The sequence below is a fragment of the Morone saxatilis genome, unplaced genomic scaffold (genome assembly GCF_004916995.1).
Source record: "Morone saxatilis isolate NCDOM2014 unplaced genomic scaffold, NCSU_SB_2.0 Contig22, whole genome shotgun sequence".
In the NCBI taxonomy this organism is placed as follows: domain Eukaryota; kingdom Metazoa; phylum Chordata; class Actinopteri; family Moronidae; genus Morone; species Morone saxatilis.
The window spans coordinates 6,860,970-6,875,139 of record NW_023339785.1 but is presented as its reverse complement, the minus strand read 5'-3'; the positions used below and the strand labels follow the sequence as shown (position 1 = coordinate 6,875,139).

Below are 14,170 nucleotides of genomic sequence, written 5' to 3'. Positions count from 1 at the left end.
ATTGTTTACAAAGAATAGAATAAAAAAATATCTATCTATATATATATATATATATATATATATATATATATTATATATATATATTTATTTTTTGCCGAAGAAAGATGTGTAGAGGTTTGTCCTAGTCAAGTAAAGCATAGTACAATTATTTTTTTATATAGCTCCAAATCACAATTTGCCTCAGGGACAATCTGTACAGCATTCATCACTCTCTGTCCTTAGACCCTTTTCACCTGACCACCTCAGAGGTTTGATTTATTTATGTTACTAAAAACGCATCCTTATATAATTATATTAGTTGAATTTACTTATGTTAACATTACCCATGTTGACATATCTCTTCTTTTGACAATCCTTTAGCCACCGCAAAAGCATAAACACTGAGTCATGAATGTCAGTTCTTCCTGTATCACAAAGCTCTCCTGGAATCATAGATGTCACTCTGTGGGTCATTGTACTCATCTGTAAATATTTGTATTTTGGTTAATATTTAATTTACCATTGGGGACATGTGGTTCCAAGGTCATTGAGAGAGTAGACTGCGCATAATGTGTTCTTAGTACACTGAGCTTATGTTTGTGTTCCTGTGAATCTGACAAATCACATTTAGAGCTGACGATTGTGACCATCCGAAGCTTATTAGAAGCTGAAAATGCCCTTCCTGTTACGCTTGTGTTATTGGCTGTCATATACAGTTGATGGGAAATATTTGTTCATTTTCATTTTCAATCGGCAAGATTGGTTACAAATAATTATAGGCTTGTCCCTCCTTACCACCCAAACCACAACACACTGTCAATCGCAGCAAGCAAATTCTTTTTGAAAGACAGTTAACCCAGTTTCATCAGTGTAAGACTCAGAATCCACAATCCATTTTCTCTAAATCTCTCCAAGATCATTAGCGCCCTTGTTTTTTTTTTACCCACACTCTTTGTAGACTTCTCAAGTACAGTCCCAACAGCCTGTGCAACTGTCCTCAGAAGATCAGAGGGATGATAACAAGCAGCTATTTCTGAATTGGGACATGGTGCAAGCAATATAAGGCTGCAGACTAAACAAGAGGAGCAGAAGCAGTCCCAAAATTCTTTGTTCTTGTTCCCATTTAGCTGGGATGAATGGGATGCTAGTGAGAGATGGGGGGTGCGGTGGGTGAGATGCTTGAGACGAGATAAGAGCTTCAGTGTAAATCTTCGAAGCTTTAACAAACCTGTCCATCTCACTGATAGGAGACACGTGCCATTACGCATTATCTCCAAGGTCTCAGTGAGTCACTGATTAAAAGAAGTGGCCTGTTTTTGTCTTATTGCCATGTGAAACTCCCAATGAAAGTTAAACTGTTCTCCTCTGCATATGCCCCTTGTCCTACATCTCTGCAGTAGCTGTGTTGTCAGCCCAGCTCAGCTACTTCTGACTTCCACATCAGTTTGGATTTGAGACTCTCAAACCATCATTTTAAAAGCTTCAAGAACAATGAACTCAAACATAACCATTATATTTTTCACAAAGTGTCAACAAAAGAACAGAAAAAATCTGACTAAAAGCAAATAAATATGTTAATAGTAAGATCAGCACGTCGCTATTTCTGCTTCTACCCCTCACCTTTAATTATTATAACTTAGCCTGATTTTCGAGCAATGTGATGTTTAGATAAAATGTTTTCAAGATTCTGATGATCAAATATAACCAACAGATATCCCTTATAATCAGAGATTTTTTTTTTGCACTACTACTGCTTTTTCTGGTTGTACAATATGTTAACAGTGTATACATATTTTATTTATCTGTCTTAAATCATTTTGTACATAATATTGAATTTTATCATGGAAAGACCAAATGCTCCATTGTACACATGTATAATGGCAGTTATACAGTGGAACTGGAATTATTAAAGACAGATAAAAGGAAATCAGATGTCATATGTTTGATCTGAAGTCATTACATTGTACACTAACCAGTAATCTACATTATGGGAATATTATAGAAACATTACAGTAACTTGTGCATTTTGGTCACTAAAGGTGACAATAAACTACACTATTATGTAGACATATTACAATATTTTTGGGATATGATGTCAAAGTGGATGGCAATCTAAGTGGTAGAAATTGCTGTACGCCTGCTGCTTATAAATGGTTACTTTATCAGGATCCACTTTTTATTAGCGATCATCTAATAAGGCTAGATTGTTATTGTATGTCCAGAAGAAAACAGAGCTTATGTCAAAGCTCAGAACAAAGCTTTTTATGTTGAGATCATAAAATAATTATGTGATTACAAGAAAACAAAGCCTGCTGGCCCTACTTGATGTCTGTTGTTCAAACAGTATCCTTGTGTTTGGAGAAAATTTCAGCTCTTTGTTTCTGCATTTTGACACCTGTGTGTGCAGAAATTTCCAGATATAGAAACATTGCTTTTCCTTTGCAGTAAACATACAGTAAATTGGTTTGTGTGCTACAGATAATTTCACTAAATAACTACAAGGTCAGGAATGCATTGTTACATTGAAAAACATTTGTTTCAGAATAAAGTACACACATTACTTTTATTTTATTCATTTTGTCCACTATTGTTTGAGCCTCAGATAAAAGGTGTTTTTCTCCTATGAAGTCCTAGGTAGTTATATTTAGTTATGTGTATATTTTGAAATCCTGCAATGCCATACCTTTGAGATGGAATTTGTCTTGCGGTCACGTACCTCAGCTTTAATTTACCTCTACAGGTCCTGTTGATTTTGCATCGAAGAGAGTCCACAAGTGTCAGCTGAAGGTGAGTAGAAGCAATAATGAACACCATCACCTTTTGAGAATCTATTAAGACTGGTTGGCAGAAAAAGCAGGTCTGATGAAAGGCATGGAGGCACATCGACACTGAGATGAGTTTCACAAAATAACATACAGAACATTTGTTGGAATGTAAACCATCAGAGGACGGGAATGTCAATTCAAGATTTAAAATGTCTGATGCCCTTGGAGAAGTAGTCAGCTACTCACTTATTTTATTTACTAGATGCTCATTAGAGAGATCAATCTGTTGACTATTCCATGTGTTCATAATTATCTAATCAGCTCAGTGGATGCACTTGATCACACATTTCTAATATCACATTACTGATTGCTTTATTACTACTGTAAATTTATCTTCACTTTAAATTACTGTAGCTCTCCTCACTCTCCGCTATATGTCATGTAAACCTAATTGAATCTGATTGGAGTAGCTTTTAAAACATTCAGAACTTGACTCCGAGCTTCTGTCCCTGCGCCCACCAGATTTGAATCTGTATGAATGTTTATAGTAATACTAATAATAGTATATATTGTTTAACTTAAATAACAACCATTTTGACATGAGGCCACCCCGGAAATCATAAATCCAAGCTGCATGATGTCAAACTCAAGCTTCACATATGATGTAAAACTTCTTCTTCAGTGCAGTGATGTTTAATTTTGCCTCCAATATGGGTTGCAAAATCATTTCATGTTTGGTAGCGTGATTCCATATGGCTACCTTTGTGTTACATGCATAAAATGAAGCTCAGTTGAATTATGGAACACGCCTCATTTTTTTTTTTTTTTTTTCCATTTCTCTGATGTTGTTACTGCATGATGCTTTTGGGTCTTTGATGTTCTTGAAAAGTCGTTCCATCTCTTTTATATTAGCCTTTGAAGTAGGCCTAGTTGCACTGCGTAGTGATATGGCGCACCATTGCTTTGGCAGTGCCAACTGTGGTCACAGTGTGAAACTGCAGCAGTACTGCAGATCATTTTAATAACACTGGTTTTTCTATTCCATTTGATGTCTCTTTAAATTAACCTGGAGTATCCAGAAGTAATTCTTTTCCCCACTTTTTTTCCTGCCACGCTAAGCCCTAGCATTTGACAGAATTATCTGAAGTTGAGGTATTTTCTGACCTCACTAAAAGTACAGAGGTGGTGGCTGCTGTTGTTGTAAGTGTTGTTATATGATATGTAGATAAACAGTCAGCTGGATGACTTTCTGAACTATGCACTTTGTACCACTAGGGAGCATCAGAGGACTTTTAAGAGAATCAGAGATTTGAATGCTTTATATTTGCAGAGCTGAGTTTGTATTTGAAGATTTTTCAGCAGGGTTTTGGTGGGGTTTGAAACTCTTAGTATGGATACATCAAAACAAATTGGGGTTTGTTTAAGTTCACTGTAATTTCACTGCGAAGGAACAATAGACAATGGCTCACAGGGGAACTTTAATAAAGCATTTCATTATAGGTTGGTGGTGAAGGGGGGTGGTATACCCTTAGGGAGTCTGATGGCAACTTTGAAGGCATGTATTTTTTTGAGCTGAGCAACATTCAAAGAGATGCAGCTTTGTTGAGCTCTATATGACATAAAGCATTTTTAAATTTCAGAAAACCTTATAGAGAATGTGTGATATGCTGGAGCAGGAGAGAGGTCAAAAACAACAGCATAAAACAATCTTTGAGCAAAGAATATTCTACTCCCATTTGGTTTGAAATGCTGTTTGAAGTTTACCATGGAAAAGAAATAACTTTCATATAAAGGGGTTGTTTTAAGAACTATGCATTCCATCATCATAACTCCTCTGTGCTTTGATGAATAACACTTATCATGTGAGGGAAATCTGATCATAACCCAAATGTATTTTAAAGTATTGAGCAATCAAATGTTCATACACAAACTTACACCTAAAATCTTTTTGGATTATGATGCTGAGTGAAAAAGACATTTTTAGGTAGCTGTCTACATTTCAGGTTAGTAATACTTAAAATGTCTTCAGCTACAATTAACACACTTATCAGAACAGCTTCAAGCAGCCAGCTTAAAAATCATGCTGCATTTGTCTTTTTTCTTCTTCTCCCTTTGTAGCTTAGAAGATGCATTTTTAATCATCAATGTAATTTTGTGATTTGGATATTTGTTGGAATACTGAGGCCATGCATACACAACTATTTTGAAAAACTTAACATCGGTGATTGAATTGAAATTAGTGTCTGAGTAACGCACAGGCCACACCGTCTACCTGAAAATAATCCGTTGATAGTCATATTGAGATCATACCAGCAATACTGCACCCTTACTGTAGTTTCAATGCCTGTATTTGCAGTGTATGAGACATTATTTATAAACGCAACACTTCCTGTATTCATTTCAAGCTATCTACCATTTATGCTGCTAGGTCATTAGTGATGGCCATTATCAAAGCGAAACCTAATGTAGAAAGATAAGGGCTGGCAGTCGAAGCGGCGCAGCAGAAACACCACACGTGTGCGAGCTGCAGCAGTTCAGCGAGGTAACCGTCACGCACAGGTAGGCGGTGTGGCCTGCGTATAACCCACCATATTAATTTTAAAACTTAATTAATTTGAGATGACAACAAAAAAGGAAAAACTTTATCTACTTCTTAAAAAAACAACACACCGAAAAGAACCCCAATATCATTTTAATCCATGAGTGCATTTAACATTCAAAAAAATTATATCTACTGAGAACATGGATGTGATCTATATTTGGATCCACTGTAACCTTGTTTATGTGAGATGGGTTCATGAAATATTTGTGTTGATGAAATATTCATTGGACAGGAAGCCAGGTCAAAAGGCATTATGCCCAATAAACATTAAATTTAGAGGAAATAATAGTTGACTGCATGTTATAGATACATCACCACTTGTAAATACTTGTCACTACATGCACAGGTTTCTGTTAATTACTTGAACAGAGCATTGTGAAGAAGTCCCACATTAGCCACATTAGGAGGAAGGTAACTTAAAAAAAAACAAAACAAATGCATAAAAAAATCAAAGAAAAAAAAAATCAAATTCAGCCAGACTTTATTTGTCATGTATAAACACAACATAAATTACTGTTAATATGACTAGTACAGACATTTACTTAATTCTTAAAAAAACAACATAAAACTCTTGCATAATTTACAAAACATGGTGTCCCTGTGCTATCCAAGACACGTGTGTGCCTTCCTCCACCCCAACAGAGTTTGTCAAACCTTTACTGTCCTTTTTTTTCCACAATGAATATTGGGTATTTAAACATGGAAACCATTTCTTTTTTTCTGTCTAAAAACATCTCAAAGAGCATAAGATTTTTTGATGTTTACAGTGCTAAATCTGGTATACATAGTGGTTTTTTGGTGAGAATATCTCTAACATCAGAAGTCTCTTATTTTAAAAACAAATATTTGCTCAAGGACACTGCTTGCTCTAGGAGTGTGAACTCTCGAGCCCCGTACTTCTAGAGAAGTGCAGATATGCATAATGTAAACATTTCCTTTGCTCTTATAGTACTTTCTGTTGAGCTTGATGAAAACAAAAAAAACACCTAAATTAGCTGACCAAAGACACCACTATTCCTCTGTTTCAGAGTCCAGAGTCCAAAAGGCGTGTGCAACAGAGGAACGGACCTGTAATTGCCATGTTAAGGCTTCGTGTAGTTATACATTTACTCTGTAGTCCCTAGGTCACAATGCACAGCATTGCGTTTGACCTCTTGTATGTTTTTTTTTTTGTTTTGTTTTGTTTTTTACAAAAACACTCACATTGACACTCAGGGTACATAACAGCAACCTTTGATTACAGTTGCTTTCATTTTGTCCATTAGTGTGTCTCTACCAAAACTAAGTCTCTTTGGCAGAAAATGCACCTCGTATTGTTACCTTTTCCCAATTTCACTTTGCCGGAGAAAGTGGATGTTATTAGAGCTGTCTGCTAACTCAGGGTACTGCTCAATGGAGAGCACATAGTACCCGTCATATCCCAAAACTTTTCCACTACTCAGAAGCTGCCTCTTCTCCCCCTCTGTCCATGGGCGGACCCCCTCCTCGCCATCTCGCACTCGCTGCTGTTCTCTCGCCCACGCACCGGCAAGGGCGCGCTGACGAGCGAGCTCAACAACTCGCGCTTTCTCCTCGTCCACCGTGGACCCGTAGCGGATATGAAGAGCTAGAGCACCAGCACGGATCTCCACATCTGCAAAACGCCGTGTCCGACTATCCATGACTGTGGTGGACTGGGAAACAGTCACATTGACACCATTCTCCAGAGTCTTGTGTCCACTGGTGAGGTGCAATGCAGCAAGGTCGGCATCTGGAAGGCCTGGCTTGACAAAGTAGTGTGTGTCCCGCCCTTCTATAGTGAAGTGGAGGTCTTCCAAATAAAAAGCGTTGTTGAGGATTGTCGCAACCTTGATACAGTCCTCACTGGCCACGTTGAGTGTGTGAGTGTGAACACTGCCCTTGTAGATGGCAAACATAACGGCTCTTCCAATGGGAGACATTACCGCTGAGAACCACAGCCAAGACTTTTCACCTCTGCGACCTCGACTGAGATGGACCTCTGGCAGCCGCTCGAATGACAAGAGGGAATGCGCTTGTCTGGTTACTTCCTGCTGGACCCCAGAGATAGACTGTAGGAAAAGTGCAGTGAAACGTTAACGCCTGAACATGGCAGAACCTGACTCTCCAGGCCATTTAGAACCAGCTACTGCTCTGCTTCAGAGAGTTTTCCATCCCTGTCTAAGATAATGGTGTTTTCAAGCTGTGTTCTCAAGCCAAAAGTAGATAAATCCCCCATGACAATTTTACAGCAACACTTTTTGTGTTAAGGCCTTAGACCATAGAATCATAAATAGCTTCAAAAGATTGTTTTAACACTAGCAACACCAAAATATTACTTATAAAGTTAGACAGTGTTAAAATGTGTTCAACTGGTAACTAAAACAACAAGACAGAGGAAAGTTTAGTTGTGCTTATTATGCGTATTATGCAAATACAGCCCAATTAAAAGTGATATTCTATGAAATACATAGCAATCCAATTAAGAGCTGGCAGCTTCAAAATCCTGACGTAAGAGAAAAACAATGGAGAACAAATAATTTTTTACGTTGTCTGTCTGATCCCCAACACATTGAAAAGCATATTGTCTGTTGGCTGGAGAGTATAATTGTTGCTTTTCCAATTCAATTTATTTTGTGTTCAATATGCATGAGAGAGATTCATTTTACCCACCGGCAGATCATCCCAGAGCTGACTCTTTCTCAGTTCATAGGATGGCATGCTTAAATCAAACTTTGGGACTGGAAACCCAGGAATGGTGTTGTGCAGATGAAAGCCAAAGGTTACAAGCCAGCTGTTCACATCTGTGCAAGAAAATAAATTAAAGATGGAAAGTTTACAAGTTACAACATGATTACCCTTGTACCGTACCATGCAGTTTTATTAGTAAAAACTTTTGATAAAATGTTTACACTGAATAGAGACCCAAAATATAAAGGTTTTAATACAGTTTGTTAAACAGTGAATACTATGAAGCAAATGCAACAAAAACTTAAAACTGCTAAGTAAATGCTAATTATTACCACATAAACAAAAAAATTATCAAATGCAAATATAATAAAATATATTAAGTACATAAACTGTATGTGTACAGTTACTGATCACCCTAAAAAAAATAACATTGATGATCAGTAGATAATTGATTGAGCAAAAATTAATTGCCAAAAGTTCACAGCTTCTCAGATGTGAGGATCTGCTGCTTGTCTTTGTCATGTATGATAGTAAACTAAATATATTTGGGCTTATGTCAGATTAATAAAAGAAAAGAAGGATATAGATTAAAATTGCAAATAATGTGAACATTTCATCATTTTCTGACAGTTTATAGATAAAATCATGGATAGTACCAGCAGCTTCAACTGTGCTATATCTTACCTGCAACATATTCTCTCATTTCATGGACTTTGCTGATGGGGTTGTTATTTCTGAACATGTATAAATTAAAAGGAGCTGGTTCCTTTCCAACTCTTTTCCAAGTAGAGACATCTGGAACAGTCCACCTTCCAGACATTATGTCATAATCCTGCTCCCCAAAGTGCAGCAGCTTGGTCAGAGGATCATACAGTCCTCCGTGAAACCCAAGCACAAGCTGGAAGTCTGGGTTAGAGTCAAAGTAGACCTCACCATATGCTGTGTACTGGAGCTGTTTGACCAGGAGGCCGTTGCTGGTGAAAACAGCCAGAGGCGTGCCGGTGTTATCACAGGCGATGTAGAACTCCTCCCCGCTGCTGATCTCCATAGCAAAGAGGTGGCCTTGAAGGTCATAGTAGAGAGAAGTGATCTCTGAACTGGAGTGGTTGTATACATGTGTAATCCTGGCTGGGTAGCTCAGGTCTGCGTAGAAATACTGAAGGTGTTGGCCTAAGCTTGTCTTGGTGGACACTCTGCGGCCGAGTCCGTCATAACGATACTGAATTGTCCAGCCGCTGCTCTTGCTGTAGACCCGCACCAGAAGTCCTTTGGAGTTGTACTCAAAGATTTCTGCTCCCCTCTGGCGGAGGAAACCATCTTCATCCATTCTGTATTGGATATCTCCAAGGCGGGTGATGCGGTCTCTCAAATCATAGCGCAAAGGAAGAAGTCTGGCACTATTTCCTGCATTCAGCAAGTGCAGATTTCCATTTAGGTCATACGTATAGCGCCACATCACTTTTTCATTGAGGTACACAGTCTGGAGCTGGCCATCCACGTCATACTCATAGCTGTACTTGGTGGTGTTGGCAAAGGGGCCAATCTTGATCTCTCGCTTGGTGACTCGGCCAACGTCGTCATACTGGAAAGTGATCCAGTACATGAGTGAGCGGAATATCTCGTACTGGATCTCCTTGATGCGTCCATGTGCATCAAAGTGCTTGGTGTAGGTCATGACTGCAGTGGATATGATCTGATTTATATCATAGTAGATCACCCCAAACTTCCCAAACTGTTCAACCTTTCCTGAGATATCATCAAACTGGTACAGATCGATGGGTAGTGGTGTTTCGTTGATGACGCCTTGCACGCTGGTCACACGCAGGCTGCTGTCATAGGTGTAATCAAAGCGTGCGTTAACCATGCCATCCTCACTGAAGCGGAAAATCTGCCGGTCCACTAGGGGACCAACTTGGCGATAACGAATGGAGCAGATGAAACCTTCATTCTGCAGGTTGACGGTCTTAAGCACACCTGCCATCTCATCGTAGGTGAAGCTGACCCTTGTGCTGTCATACAGGATCTCTGACAGTTTGTTCTGCCGGCGGTACCTGTACAGGACCCTGCGGCCTGTACCAAGGTGTGCAACCCTCAGTAGGAGGCCATCTTCGCTGTAGTCCACAGCCACTGAGGCATTGCTCTCTGGAGGGTGATAAAGGTTCCTGTAGTATCCCACTGAACGGATGGTCTGCATGGTGTAGCGGGCTACGCTTGGCATTGTGACAGCAGAAAGCCGGTCCAGAGAGTCGAAATCAAATATGTACTGCCGTTGGCTGTGGAGCAGGAGTACCATGGACTGGAGGGAGAAGAGCAGAATAGCAAGTGTTTTCTTGAGTTGCATAATATTTATACATAATATATGTGTAATGACAGGCGGGTTGAGTGCAGGCAGAGCAGAAATTTCCTGTTTGAAGAAAGGAGAAACAAGGTATATGAAAAATGCACTAGGTAGCATTAACTATCACTTAACACTGAGACAACAGCTCAATAGTAGTTGTGCTGTCCACTGTCTGATCTGTTAATAAAGAAGTATAGCTTAAGTTTCACAAGTGCTTTGAAAATTATGATGTTAAATAAAACATAGAGCTTCTGTCAAAAACATTTACTAAGAAAGCTGGTATGAAAGACAATTGCTTCTTTCAAATGCTGTTAATGATTGTCTTATAATCGACATCCACAAGTATCTGACATAAGAAATGTTTACTTTAAATGAAACTAGTTTAATTAATTTACAACATATGCAGTTTGAAGTGTGGTCTGTCCTCCAAAGGTTTACCACCCTTTCTGTTAAAATGTCAAGCCCAGTCATCCGTTGCTACACAGAGGTTCCCTGTGCTCCCTGAGCTCTCTGTGTTCCTTATGTCAGAGTGTTGACATGGCCTCTCCAGGTCACGCAATGAAAGGATGCGGCCAGGAGTGGCTGAGGAAAATCTCTGCATGATTTTATAGCCGAGCATCTCAATGCAATCTTAAATTCTCTTTACAAAACAACTAAAGGATATTTTTGTGGACGAGATGGATAAAGTGATATAGTGGAAGAGGGATATTTAGCCAATTTAGATGATGTAACAGCAGAATGCAAAGATCAGAAGACCTGTCAGTTTTTGTTTCTGATTAAAGTGTTTAGAAGATTTATAGTTTTTGTTTTTGTGCAGTTTAAGTGTGCCACTCTTTAAATCTCTATGTACATCATTTATCTCAGTGTATTGTGTCATTTACCTGTTGGACTACCTGAAACCTACAGACTGGACAAATCACGTAACTATTTCCCCAAACATTTGCATATTTTTTGTTGTGGGGATCAGAAAGGAGCACATATTTAAACAACTGAGTAAATACAGTTATTAAATACGTGAAAATTGTGGACTTGCAGGATTACATATAATAATAGCCTGCCAATCGCCCAGTGTGTTCTCTCTGTATTTACTCCTCTCTGGCCGTTATGACTAAAAAACAGTGTCATTAAGTGTGGGGTGTCTAGTCTTGTCTTGTAAGTTTCAGCTATGTATTTATTTTTTGTAAGGGACTGTGAACAATAATAAATGTAAAAGTAATTTGATGTATTCGACCAGAGTAAGTTAATTGGAACCTTCAGTTTCTTGGCAGGTCACAATTAAAACACACAGACAGTGACAGAACAGCACCAAAGAAACAGGACAGGACACATGATACAAAATAACATACAGCAGTAACAGAGTTAGTCTTCAGGCTTACAGTGATTTAAAGAGTATACTGTCCGATTGCACATGTGCTGTATACTATACATGACTGCCAATGCATTCTGAGTCTGTAAAGCAACCAGAGCTTAGGATACTGCCATTCATTGCTACCTATTGTTCCACAAATTTTCTAAGAAAATATGTTAATGTTACTTATGGCCCCCTGGATTTTTTTATTACTGGGTAGAGGGTGACATACAGCTCATGGATGCAATCCTTCTAAACATTTTTATATCTAATGCTTGTAAATGATGCCCCTAGTGTAAAAATGATTACTGTATTTTGCTAAGTACCTCTGTAAGACGCAGAATTATGTACATGGAGCTGGTGATTACTGTAAAATAAGCCTCTTCAGGGTGACCTCTGCTACATGTCAGGGTCTTTATTTACCCTGCAGGGATAATGACTAGCCTGCTGTACAGTATATCTTACATATTGCTTCCTCTGGTCATTTTCTCACCTGCTCCAGGTAGGTGTAACTCCATATCTTCCCATCAGCAAACACCCTGGAAACCAGGCGGCCTTGGCTATCATACTCGAGTTTCTCAGTGGTGGGACCTCTCTGCAGGGCACTGATTTGCCCGCTGCTAGTGCGGCTCACATTAACCGGCAGTAGCTTACTGCTGGGCACCCAGAGCACTGGGTGGCCTGCTGTGTCGTATATAATCTTTAAGAGGAACTTTCTGTGGTCATCATAAATCTTCTCTGTCCTCAGGGTGCGATCATAATCGACGGAAAGAATGTTCCGTCCGTTCACCTGTGGGAAAGATTTGATTTAAGTTGGTTTAAAACAACAACTATTCCTACTACTGCTACTACTAGTTATAATATTTAATAGATAACATAAAAAAATAAAAATCATAAACCAATGAGAAATCACTGTTCTTTGTCTGGATGGCTCTTTAAACTATATTCACAATGATTTTCACTACAGTTGTCACAGAGATTAACACCCCCTTCACAAGGCTCATTAAACTGAGAGACACTCTGGCGATTGTTCAGGTACACTTAAATCACAACCTTCCAAATTTAGTGGAGACAAAAATTACTTAAAGGCAAAGTAACTACCCAAGTTAAGTTCATGAAGTACTGTAAATCATAAATCTAAGTGTCAGATTCTGAGAAGTAGGAATAAGAAGAGGTGGACTTCTTTACAGTACTAGAATATTGATAACCCTCTATGTCAGGAACTAAATGTTGATGTGACTCATATATTCAGTGGAAAGAAAGGTAATGACTGACAGTGTCAGCTACTGACATTAAATAACATCTGTCATTTTTTGGACATTTTGATCTGATTTTCGCAGCAACCTTTTGCAATTCGCCCCTGGGCCTCTTAGTGTCACTGCCATCATCTTTCTACCACTGAGGTGGGTAAGGCCACAAGAAATACCCACTTTTGTCTGCATGGGACGCTGATCATTTACATGTGCCACAAGGAAGAAAAACAGAAATCACACATACCCTAAGCTTGCGTCCAAACACGATAACTTTCCCTCTGGCTTGTTCTTTGCGGAAGCGCCACTCAACCAAGTTTTGCCCACTCTCTCCTGGCAAGCTCATGTTGCGTCTGGCTACAGTTGGATTGGCAGCGCCTGCCAGGATGTGGGGCTCTGTCTGGTAGTGGGTGTCCATCCCGTTGGCATAGGTAACCCTCAGCGAGTTGTCAAAGCCCACTTGATAGCTACTTCTACATTGGTCTGTTGAAAGTGAACAAAAAGTGCAACTTAGAACAGGGGAATAAGTAATTACACACAGGAATTAATGTTATTGACAGTCCCCTGACGAAAGTATTGGCGGTACAGTACTTGATTATGCTTGAAGAACATAGTATTTCAAATAAGACAATATTCACACACAAAAAAAGAACATGAATGATGTGTTGAAATAACTGGACCATCTGGCTCTGGCAGAGAGTGGAAACCATTTAGATACAAGGTTGATGTGTCTCCCTGACACGCCAAACCCGCACACTGAGAGAGTAATCATTTACACTGTCGTCTGTCAGACCCTCTGAGCTGTAATGATACACGACTTAAGCTTACTCAACATTGCCCTGACGACCCCTGAAACAATGACAAATAACCGCTTACAAAATAGCTGCCCGAGTCTGGAAGATGAGCGTTCCGACCTTACCCTGAGCCAGAGTGTAGAAGGCACGAATGGTTGAGGTATTCGTGGTGATGCTGATTTCTTCCTCTGTCATGGAGCTTTCAATGTCCACGGTCAAAGCGCTGTATATGTCTGTGTACAAGTTATTCACCATTCCAGTGGGGAACGTCACATTCATTAGCCGTCCTTCACTGTCATAGCTGTTTAACAAAAAGAACATCGAATGACAAAGCTTTGATATGCATGAGGGCTCTCAATGCATTCAATTATCAGCTCTTTTATACTTTTTGACTAAGACCATCGAC

At 39.2% G+C, this 14,170-nt stretch overlaps 1 protein-coding gene across 1 annotated transcript in view; it reads right to left on the bottom strand.

Moving 5' to 3' along the window:
• Positions 1–5,492: 5,492 nt before the first annotated feature.
• The window catches only part of si:dkey-237h12.3 (teneurin-3), a 119,903-nt gene continuing 111,225 nt past the window's right edge, over positions 5,493–14,170 (bottom strand). Inside the window, exons 24-29 of the mRNA XM_035669967.1 lie at positions 13,890–14,065; positions 13,218–13,453; positions 12,214–12,510; positions 8,719–10,330; positions 8,017–8,147; positions 5,493–7,415 (exon numbers count right to left, since the gene is read on the bottom strand). Of these exons, the coding sequence (XP_035525860.1) occupies positions 6,663–7,415; positions 8,017–8,147; positions 8,719–10,330; positions 12,214–12,510; positions 13,218–13,453; positions 13,890–14,065 (3,205 nt within the window). The 3' untranslated portion in view covers positions 5,493–6,662. The remainder of the gene's footprint in view (positions 7,416–8,016; positions 8,148–8,718; positions 10,331–12,213; positions 12,511–13,217; positions 13,454–13,889; positions 14,066–14,170) is intronic.